At 41.8% G+C, this 12264-nt stretch overlaps 1 protein-coding gene across 4 annotated transcripts in view; it reads left to right on the forward strand.

The window, feature by feature from the left end:
* The window catches only part of phf14 (PHD finger protein 14), a 172956-nt gene that overhangs the window by 49642 nt on the left and 111050 nt on the right, over nucleotides 1-12264 (forward strand). For all 4 annotated transcript variants that reach the window (XR_009817569.2, XM_061982345.2, XM_061982346.2 and 1 more), the window contains exon 9: nucleotides 3310-3580. Coding sequence is in view for 3 of the 4 variants with exons in the window: in XM_061982345.2 (XP_061838329.2) it covers nucleotides 3310-3580 (271 nt within the window). In the remaining variant the exon portion in view is untranslated. The remainder of the gene's footprint in view (nucleotides 1-3309; nucleotides 3581-12264) is intronic.

Here is a 12264-nt window from a genome sequence, read left to right on the forward strand (position 1 = left end):
AGGAAATGAAACGTAATATCCGCGCGCTTCTTCTTCTTCTTCTACGCGGGCGGGTGGTTGCTTACAGTAGAAGAAGAAGCGCTTCCTGTTCTATGGGGCCGGGTGCTTACCTTGGCGGTTGCTTGCGTAGAAGAAGAAGCACTTCCTCTTCTACGGGGAAAAAAGATGGCGGCTGTTTACCGTAGTTGCGAGACCGAAACTTTATGAAAATGAATCTTAATATTAATCCATATATAAAGCGCACCGGGTTATAAGCCGCACTGTCAGCTTTTGAGTAAATTTGTGGTTTTTAGGTGCGGCTAATAGTGCGGAAAATACGGTAATAGTTCAAACAAATGTACATTATTGCAATCAGTTGATAAAACATTGTCCTTTACAATTATAAAAGCTTTTTACTCTGCTTGCATGTCAGCAGACTGAGGTAGATCCTCCTGAAATTCTATGTATTCAATGAATAGGGAATTGTTTTGAATCGGAAAAATATCGTTTTTGAATCGAGAACCACGTTGAATCGAAAAAAATCGATTTATAATCGAATCGTGACCCCAAGAATCGATATTGAATCGAATCGTGGGACACCCAAAGATTCGCAGCCCTACCGCCAATACAAGATCGTTGTCAGATCAGTGTCAAATCTGTGTCAGATCAATGTACAGATAGAACAACAGACGTAACTTGAGACATTTTTCTTGATTTCAAAACAGCCTCCAGTCCTCAGAAACATAAAGTACATCCGGAAAGTATTCACAGCGCTTCACTTTTTCCACATGTTGTTATGTTAAAGCCATTTTCCAAAATGGAAATATATAAGTAAGTCCTATCGGGTTCTTTTGGCTCATAGGACTCCTTAGGCAGCGGACAGGTACCGACAGGCCAAGCGGTGTGCGGCTTCAGCGGTCGCAGAGGCAAAAACTCGGACATGGGAGGAGTTCGGTGAGGCCATGGAAAACGACTTCCGGACGGCTTCGAAGCAATTCTGGACCACCATCCGCCGCCTCAGGAAGGGGAAGCAGTGCACTATCAACACCGTGTATGGTGAGGATGGTGTTCTGCTGACCTCGACTGCGGATGTTGTGGATCGGTGGAGGGAATACTTCGAAGACCTCCTCAATCCCACCAACACGTCTTCCTATGAGGAAGCAGTGCCTGGGGAGTCTGTGGTGGGCTCTCCTATTTCTGGGGCTGAGGTTGCTGAGGTAGTTAAAAAGCTCCTCGGTGGCAAGGCCCCGGGGGTGGATGAGATCCGCCCGGAGTTCCTTAAGGCTCTGGATGCTGTGGGGCTGTCTTGGTTGACAAGACTCTGCAGCATCGCGTGGACATCGGGGGCGGTACCACTGGATTGGCAGACCGGGGTGGTGGTTCCTCTCTTTAAGAAGGGGAACCGTAGGGTGTGTTCTAACTATCGTGGGATCACACTCCTCAGCCTTCCCGGTAAGGTCTATTCAGGTGTACTGGAGAGGAGGCTACGCCGGATAGTCTAACCTCGGATTCAGGAGGAACTGTGTGGTTTTCGTCCTGGTCGTGGAACTGTGGACCAGCTCTATACTCTGGGCAGGGTCCTTGAGGGTGCATGGGAGTTTGCCCAACCAGTCTACATGTGTTTTGTGGACTTGGAGAAGGCATTGGACCGTGTCCCTTGGGAAGTCCTGTGGGGAGTGCTCAGAGAGTATGGGGTATCGGACTGTCTGATTGTGGCGGTCCGCTCCCTGTATGATCAGTGCCAGAGCTTGGTCCGCATTGCCGGTAGTAAGTCGGACACGTTTCCAGTGAGGGTTGGACTCCGCCAAGGCTGCCCTTTGTCACCCATTCTGTTTATAACTTTTATGGACAGAATTTCTAGGCGCAGTCAAGGCGTTGAGGGGATCTGGTTTGGTGGCTGCAGGATTAGGTCTCTGCTTTTTGCAGATGATGTGGTCCTGATGGCTTCATCTGGCCAGGATCTTCAGCTCTCAATGGATCGGTTCGCAGCCGAGTGTGAAGCGACTGGGATGAGAATCAGCACCTCCAAGTCCGAGTCCATGGTTCTCGCCCGGAAAAGGGTGGAGTGCCATCTCCGGGTTGGGGAGGAGATCTTGCCCCAAATGGAGGAGTTCGAGTACCTCGGAGTCTTGTTCACGAGTGAGGGAAGAGTGGATGGTGAGATCGATAGGCGGATCGGTGCGGCGTCTTCAGTAATGCGGACGCTGTATCGATCCGTTGTGGTGAAGAAGGAGCTGAGCCGGAAGGCAAAGCTCTCAATTTACCGGTCGATCTACGTTCCCATCCTCACCTATGGTCATGAGCTTTGGGTTATGACCGAAAGGACAAGATCACGGGTACAAGCGGCCCAAATGAGTTTCCTCCGCCGGGTGGCGGGGCTCTCCCTTAGAGATAGGGTGAGAAGCTCTGTCATCCGGGAGGAGCTCAAAGTAAAGCCGCTGCTCCTCCACATGGAGAGGAGCCAGATGAGGTGGTTCGGGCATCTGGTCAGGATGCCACCCGAACGCCTCCCTAGGGAGGTGTTTAGGGCACGTCCGACCGGTAGGAGGCCACGGGGAAGACCCAGGACACGTTGGGAAGACTATGTCTCCCGGCTGGCCTGGGAACGCCTCGGGGTTCCACGGGAAGAGCTGGACGAAGTGGCTGGGGAGAGGGAAGTCTGGGCTTCTCTGCTTAGGCTGCTGCCCCCGCGACCCGACCTCGGATAAGCGGAAGAAGATGGATGGATGGATGGATGGAAATATATGAATTTTTGTCCACACAATTCTACCGTAAAGACAATGTTAAAGAAAAAAAAAAAAATTAAATTTTTGTAAATTAATTTAGAATAAAAACTAAAAAAAAAAAACAGTATTCACAGCCTTTGTTCAATACTTTGTTGATGCATTTTTTAGCAGCAATGTCACCCTCAAGTCTTTTAGAATACAATGCCACACTTGGCACACCTATCTATCTTTGGGCAGTTTTGCAGCACCTCTCAAGCTACATCAGGTTGGATGGAAAGCGTTCATCTTAGTCTAGTCAGGGAGGTGACCAAGAATGTGATGGTCACTTTCAGAGCTACAGCATTCCTCTGTGGGGAGAGGAGAACCTTCTAGAAGGACAGTAATCCATCAATCAAGCCTGTATGTCAGAGTGGCCAGATGGAAGCCATTTCTCAATAAAAAGTTTTCCAAAATGCACCTGAAAGACGCTCAGGTCATGAGAGTGGGCTTCCCCCGTTATTTGAGGAGTACTGGTCTAACTTAGTAAACAATTCACTCAGCTTTATTGTTTTATCTGCATGATTCTTACTGTACATACTTCATATTCCTATTTTTCAACATCCAGGCCCGGATCACGACGCGACTGCAACAATACCGCACAAAAGCAGAACTGTCCAGGAACACTCGGCCCCAAGCGTGGGTGCCAAGGGAGAAGCTGCCCCGACCTCTGACCTCCAGTGCCTCAGCCATCAGGAAGCTGATGAGGAAGGCGGAGCTAATGGGCATCAGCACAGATATTTTCCCCGTAGATCCATCCGACACCAACGCTAGCCTGGACGGACGTCGCAAACACAAGCAGCCCGCCCTCACACCAGACTTTGTCAATTACTACTTAGGTAAGAAAACCTCTTCTCCCCAATGTTGCTCTTTTCAAAGTCAGCGCGGCAACAACACACAACAGCAGTCACGTTTTTGTATACCGTAAAGCAGTTCGTCTGCCGTAAACAGCAATGTTGTGACACTCTTAAACAGGACAATACTGCCATCTAGTGCATTTGATGAAAGCACTTTTGTGCGTGCCACACAGCAATGCATCATCAGAGAGGGTGTTCAGCATGGTTAGAAAAATAGTGACAGAGAATAGAACAAGGATGGACAATTCAACCCTTAACTCAACAATGAGTAGATGAGTGTTATGTGTGTGTATATGTGTGTAAATAAATGAACACTGAAATTCAAGTATTTATTTTATATATGTATATATACATATATATATATATATATATTTATGTGTGGGAAAAAAAATCACAAGACTACTTCATCTCTACAGGCCTGTTTCATGAGGGGTTCCCTCAATCATCAGGAGATGAAAAATCTCCTGATGATTGAGGGAACCCCTCATGAAACAGGCCTGTAGAGATGAAGTAGTCTTGTGATTTTTTTTCCCACACATAAATATATTGCGCTCTACTACGGTATCGAGCACTATTTTTTGGATAACCTTATTAAGACATATATATATATATATATATATATATATATATATATATATATATATATATATATATATAATAAAATAGATATATATACGTATATATATATATATATAAAATAAAATAGATATATACGTATATATATATATATATATATATATAATAAAATAAATATATATATATATGTATATATATATATATGCATATATATATATATATAATAAAATAAATATATATATATATATATATATATATATAGCTAGAATTCACTGAACGTCAAGTATTATGTATATATATATATATATACATATATATATATATATGTATACATATATATATATATATATATATATATATATATATATATATATATGAAATACTTGACTTGGTGAATTCTAGCTGTAAATATACTCCTCCCCTTTTAGCCACGCCCCCAGCCACGCCCCCGTTATACACCGACCCCACCCACCCCCACCCCCTCCCCCCACCTCCCGAAATCGGAGGTCTCAAGGTTGGCAAGTATGCAATGAAGTCACTGTAAAACTAACCACTAAAGAAAATACATTTTACACTTCACTTTGAATGAATGACACGTTTTCCATCCCCTCCGAGACGGAAGTGAATCACCACCAGAAATACGTTGTCTGGTGTTAATACTGCGGATAAATAACAAACTAACACTGCCTACCATGTTAAAACATTCACTGTAAACCTGAAATAATTGTTTCTCATGCATCACATGACCACACTGTTCTCCACAGCTGGAAACACAATGATTAGTCATGAATATTGTGTGTGCTTCCTAAAAAAAAGCTGACATGTTTAATTTTCTGCGAAGTAGGGGTTCATTTTTATAATTGATGGTTGACAAATTGCACAGTGTGCACTTCTACTTGACTTGCTTATATTTGTCTTGTACTTACTGTTGAGAGCTCAGAATATATACTATACATTTACAAAAATAATACTTTTATATTCTATATAAAAAATGTTACTGAACATTTTTGTGTAATTGTCATTTGTCACGGGATAATTTATGTTGTATTTTGTATATCACTACAGTGGAATATTAATTTTGTAATAATTTTTCCTAATTTTTTCCATTTATTAGCCGCAAAGAACTACAAATCGCGGATAAATACATTACGAAATTAGTTATTTATACATAAATATTTTGTAAATGTTTATTTACATACCATAATTGTTTCCAAACGGTGTCTGTAACACGGCAGTAAAACGGCTGATCAAACAAAACAGAAGTCATGGTCATGGACCAACTAGCTGCGGAAGCTAGCTCTCCAATTAATAGGGATGTAACGGTATTAAATGGCACGGTATTAAGGCCACAATTAAGGCTGAAACGACGCGTCGACATCATCGATTACGTAAATACGTTGACGCCGTTTTTGTGCGTCAACGCTTAGCATACCGTATTTCCTTGAATAGCCGCCGGGGCGCTAATTAATTTAAAACCTCTTCTCACTCCGGCGCTTACCAAAAGGCGTGGGGTAAATTTAGGCCTGCGCTTATAAATTTGAGTGATGTAAGAATACCATCATGAAAAGCACATTTAATAAAAAAAAACGTTATTATGGTCTTACCTTTACTTATAAATGAAGTCCATGCGCAGCTGCTTCTAAACAAAAGCATCGATAACTTGTTTATAGAAGTCTTCCTTATCTTTCTTCAGTTTTAAAAGTCTCTCTGTCTCGATAGAGATATTCCTTTAAGTATTACCTCCTGCTTCCATTGAAAGTCCAGTTTAGAAAAGTGTTTTATTTTAGATATGTAATCCTCCATGTTAAAAGTGCTCACTCTTGTGGCTTGTTGTCTTCTTCTGCAGCACCGGTCTTCTGCAGTACCGGTAGTCGCAATAAGGATCACTAGCGCCCTCTACCACCAGGAGGCGGGAGTCATTTAATGACTCATATTTGACACACGCAGCTACGGTATATTAATAAAACATAGCTGCTTACTGTTCTTTTTAGCATATTCAATAGCTTGGACCTTAAATCCTACTGAATAGCTCTTAATCTTCTTCCCTTTATGCGATTTCAAATGATTGAAATCAGCCTCCTCCATTTTGAAAATGATGACAGGTGAAGTGTCACTCATGCCGTGACGAGTTTGACCCGGCGGAAGTTCTAGACATATGCCAATTATTTTGCGAAACGAGTGTGACCCGGCGAAAATTCCAGACATGCGCTAATAAAATTAATATTTTGCGAAACGAGTTTGATCCGGCGTTAATCCTGAGCCGGCGGTAAGGCCAAGCATGCGCTAATTATTTTGCGAAACGAGTTTGACCCGGCAGTAATTCGATGCATGCGAATACTAAATACCCAGCGCCAATTCAAGGAAATACGCACTTTTTTGTATTGGATGTTTATCTTTATTTCTGCACATTTTAAAGCAAAATATGCAATACTTTTACTTTTGAAATGCTTATACTATTGCAGAATATTAAGATTTGCACTGTATGTTTATTTTATATTTGCACATTAAAAAGCAAATAAGCTACCGTATTTTCCGCACCATAAGGCGCCCTGGGTTATAAGCCGCGCCTTCAATGAACGGCATATTTCAAAACTTTGTCCACCTATAAGCCGCCCCGTGTTGTAAGCCGCATCTAACTGCGCTAAAGGAATGTCAAAAAAACAGTCAGATAGGTCAGTCAAACTTTAATAATATATTAAAAACCAGTGTGATGTGGGCGCGCATGGAGTCGTATATCAACATGGACGGAGCTGCGTGAAAAAAGCCACCCGGCCTCTTCGCGTAAACTTCCCTTAACCACTCGCTCATCTTTTCTTCATCCATCCATCCCTTCGAGTTAGCTTTTATGATGACGCCGGCTGGAAAGGTCTCTTTTGGCAAGGTCTTCCTTTTGAATATCACCATGGGTGGAAGTTTCTGGCCATTAGCATGGCAAGCTAGAACCACAGTGAAGGATGACTTCTCATTCCCTGTGGTGCGAATATTCACCGTACGTGCTCCCGTTGTATCCACAGTGCGGTTCACAGGAATATCAAAAGTCAGTGGAACCTCGTCCATGTTGATAATATTCTCTGGCCGGATCTTTTTTTCAGCTATCTTGTTTTTACAATATGCACGGAAAGTAGCCAGCTTTTCTTGAAAGTCTTTAGGCAGTTGCTGTGAAATAGTAGTCCGTGTGCGGATGGAGAGATTGCGTCTTTTCATGAACCGGAAACCTGTCGCTTAGTAGGAGCCATTTTGTGGTCTTTACAGATGTAAACAAACAAAGGAAATGAAACGTAATATCCGCGCGCTTCTTCTTCTTCTACGGGGGCGGGTGGTTGCTTACAGTAGAAGAAGAAGCGCTTCCTGTTCTATGGGGGCGGGTGCTTACCTTGGCGGTTGCTTGCGTAGAAGAAGAAGCGCTTCCTCTTCTACGGGGAAAAAAGATGGCGGCTGTTTACCGTAGTTGCGAGACCGAAACTTTATGAAAATGAATCTTAATATTAATCCATATATAAAGCGCACCGGGTTATAAGGCGCACTGTCAGCTTTTGAGAAAATGTGTGGTTTTTAGGTGCGCCTTATAGTGCGGAAAATACGGTACTTTTAATTTTGTTAAAAGTTTTAAATGTTTACATTGTTACAGAATATTTTGTCATGTTGTTGTCAATGTTGACTGAGTGGCCATATTTTTTTTTTTTGTAAATAAAAGCCATGTCTTTTGAAAAAAGTGGCCTACATTTATTTTTTCATCTTCATTTTAAATAAATAAAAATAATCGGTAAAAGGAAAAATAATCTTTAGATTAACCGATTAATCGAAAAAATAATCTATAGATTAATCGATAGAAAAATAATCGTTAGCTGCAGCCTTAGCCACAATACAATATTATTGCGGTTTATGTCCAAAAAATATATATATATTGGTAAAAATGCCATAGTGAAGTGTCAGGAATGTTTAAGATAAACACACTTAATAATGCTAGAATGTTCTAATCATATTTTTTACTCCAAACAAGTATTTCCAAGACAAATAATTGTGCAGGAAAAGCCACTGTTTCAAGCAAATTCTTACAGCTGATGTATTGGATAAATATCCAATAATTTATAGTGTCTTTCAACTTTTACATTAGTGTCCTCTACAGTGGTCATTTTTTAACCAGTCTGGAAAATGTTGTTTCTCAGAAAAGTCAACTAACAATTTAATAACCTAACAAACTGATGTTTGGCTTCAAATATATTTTCTGCGTGACTGTTTAATAGGAGGCGACTTGTCCCCACCCTTCCCCCCCCAAGTAGCTTTTTTTTAGTTTACTCGTATTACCCGCGTTTGTTCTTTTTTTTCTGGTGATTTCCCGCCGTGCGGTGCGACGAGACCCCGGCTGGCTCTGTGTCGCTTTGGAAACGCTCAAAACGAAAGTGGCGCGCTTCGCTTTGCAGGAGTGACGGGGAAGCGAGCGAGAGCCGGATTAAGAGCCGGCTCTTTGTAGTGAACAACGGGAGCCGGTTCGTGTTTGACAGAGCCGGCTCCCTATCGAGAGCCTTTTATTTCTTTTTCATTGTCTTTTAAGCCACATTACTCAACATGTGTGGCTGTGGCAGCACACGGTGCAGGAAGAGGGAGGGTGGGTGCATGGAGCTCGCACACCAAGAGGAGGGAAAGAGACGAGCTCGAGAAGATTTGACCAACAAATGAGTGACCGCTGGAAAAGGTGTAGGGTTTGGACACATTTTAAAGTGTTAGACTTTGTAAAATAAACAAATCATACGGAGTAAGCTCTACAAACTAGGGATGTCCCGATCCAGGTTTTTGCACTTCCGATCCGATACCGATATTGTTTTTGCACTTCCGATCCGATACTGACCGATACCGATACTGACCGATACTGGCCTATCCGAGCATGTATTAAAGTTTAAAGTTATTTAGCCTACTTAGTTGTCAGAATCATGTTGAAAAGGGTTTTAGTACTCTTGATAACAACTAGCCAGCTGAATTAGGGGAGTTTGAATAATACACAATGGTTGGTAACAAGAAACTGACCTGTTTATTCAAGGATAAACACAAAATAGACAAAATTATACATGACAAACAGAAATGGCATCATTGAACTAGGGCTGGGCGATATGGCCTTTTTTTAATATTGCGATATTTTAAGGCCATATTGCGATACACAATATATATCTCGATATTTTGCCTTAGCCTTGAATGAACACTTGATGTATATAATCACAGCAGTATGATGATTCTATGTGTTTTGATTGATTGATTGAGACTTTTATTAGTACCGTATTTTCCGCACCATAAGCCGCCCTGGGTTATAAGCCGCGCCTTCAATGAACGGCATATTTCAAAACTTTGTCCACCTATAAGCCGCCCCGTGTTGTAAGCCGCATCTAACTGCGCTAAAGGAATGTCAAAAAAAACAGTCAAATAGGTCAGTCAAACTTTAATAATATATTAAAACCAGCGTGATGTGGGCGCGCATGGAGTCGTATATCAACATGGACGAAGCTGCGTGAAAAAAGCCACCCGGCCTCTTCGCGTAAACTTAAACTTACCTTAACCACTCGCTCATCTTTTCTTCATCCATCCCTTCGAGTTAGCTTTTATGATGACGCCGGCTGGAAAGGTCTCTTTTGGCAAGGTCTTCCTTTTGAATATCACCATGGGTGGAAGTTTCTGGCCATTAGCATGGCAAGCTAGAACCACAGTGAAGGATGACTTCTCATTCCCTGTGGTGCGAATATTCACCGTACGTGCTCCCGTTGTATCCACAGTGCGGTTCACAGGAATATCAAAAGTCAGTGGAACCTCGTCCATGTTGATAATGTTCTCTGGCCGGATCTTTTTTTCAGCTATCTTGTTTTTACAATATGCACGGAAAGTAGCCAGCTTTTCTTGAAAGTCTTTAGGCAGTTGCTGTGAAATAGTCCGTGTGCGGATGGAGAGATTGCGTCTTTTCATGAACCGGAAACCTGTCGCTTAGTAGGAGCCATTTTGTGGTCTTTACAGATGTAAACACACAAAGGAAATGAAACGTAATATCCGCGCGCTTCTTCTTCTTCTACGCGGGCGGGTGGTTGCTTACAGTAGAAGAAGAAGCGCTTCCTGTTCTATGGGGGCGGGTGCTTACCTTGGCGGTTGCTTGCGTAGAAGAAGAAGCACTTCCTCTTCTACGGGGAAAAAAGATGGCGGCTGTTTACCGTAGTTGCGAGACCTAAACTTTATGAAAATGAATCTTAATATTAATCCATATATAAAGCGCACCGGGTTATAAGCCGCACTGTCAGCTTTTGAGTAAATTTGTGGTTTTTAGGTGCGGCTAATAGTGCGGAAAATACGGTAGTGATTTTTTTAGTTGTGATTTCCTTCTCTGCATGAAAGTTTAAAAGTAGCATATATTAATGCAGTATGAAGAAGAATGTTTTAATGTAGACATGCAAGCCTTGAAAGAAAATGTTGAAAATCAAGACTACATTTCCTGCAAATGGGTGCATTTCTACCCTATATTTTAACTTTAGATTTATTCTCATATCAAACTCTTTTGGCTGTCTTTTTGACACTTACATCCGGCGCCCCCTTCCACACCCTGGATTATAAATAATGTCAATAATTCAATGTGATTATCTTGTGTGATGACTGTATTATGATGATAGTATATATCTGATAGTATATATCTGTATCATGAATCAATTTAAGTGGACCCCGACTTAAACAAGTGTAAAAACTTATTGGGGTGTTACCATTTAGTGGTCAATTGTACGGAATATGTACTTCACTGTGCAACCTATTAATAAAAGTCTCAATCAATCAATCAAAACACATAGAATCATCATACTGCTGTGATTATATGCATCAAGTGTTCATTCAAGGCTGAGGCAAAATATCGAGATATATATCGTGTATCGCAATATGGCCTTAAAATATCACAATATTAAAAAAAGGCCATATCGCCCAGCCCTAGTTCAATGATGCCATTTCTGTTTGTCATGTATCATTTTGTCTATTTTGTGTTTATCCTTGAATAAACAGGTCAGTTTCTTGTTACCAACCATTGTGTATTATTCAAACTCCCCTAATTCAGCTGGCTAGTTGTTATCAAGAGTACTAAAACCCTTTTCAACATGATTCTGACAACTAAGTAGGCTAAATAACTTTAAACTTTAATACATGCTCGGATAGGCCGGTATCGTGTCCAAATGGCGCCATAGCACAAACAATAAAATGTGCTTGGTTTTTTTTTGTATACTGTTTATAATATGGCCGTCAGTGAAGAAAAATTCATAAATTAGCTGCACCGTTTTATAAGCTGCAGGGTTTAAAGTGTAGGAAAAGAGAAGTGGCTTATAGGAATATACAGTATATACCGTATTTTCCGCACCATAAGGCGCCCTGGGTTATAAGCCGCGCCTTCAATGAACGGCATATTTCAAAACTTTGTCCACCTATAAGCCGCCCCGTGTTGTAAGCCGCATCTAACTGCGCTAAAGGAATGTCAAAAAAACAGTCAGATAGGTCAGTCAAACTTTAATAATATATTAAAACCAGCGTGATGTGGGCGCGCATGGAGTCGTATATCAACATGGACGAAGCTGCGTGAAAAAAGCCACCCGGCCTCTTCGCGTAAACTTATACTTACCTTAACCACTCGCTCATCTTTTCTTCATCCATCCCTTCGAGTTAGCTTTTATGATGACGCCGGCTGGAAAGGTCTCTTTTGGCAAGGTCTTCCTTTTGAATATCACCATGGGTGGAAGTTTCTGGCCATTAGCATGGCAAGCTAGAACCACAGTGAAGGATGACCTCTCATTCCCTGTGGTGCGAATATTCACCGTACGTGCTCCCGTTGTATCCACAGTGCGGTTCACAGGAATATCAGTTGCTGTGAAATAGTAATCCGTGTGCGGATGGAGAGATTGCGTCTTTTCATGAACCGGAAACCTGTCGTTTAGTAGGAGCCATTTTGTGGTCTTTACAGATGTAAACACTCAAAGGAAATGAAACGTACGGTAATATCCGCGCGCTTTTTCTTCTTCTACGCGGGCGGGTGGTTGCTTACAGTAGAAGAAGAAGCGCTTCCTCTTCTATGGGGGCGGGTGCTTACCTTG

This window comes from Nerophis lumbriciformis, linkage group LG21 (genome assembly GCF_033978685.3).
Source record: "Nerophis lumbriciformis linkage group LG21, RoL_Nlum_v2.1, whole genome shotgun sequence".
Taxonomy (NCBI): Eukaryota; Metazoa; Chordata; class Actinopteri; order Syngnathiformes; family Syngnathidae; genus Nerophis; species Nerophis lumbriciformis.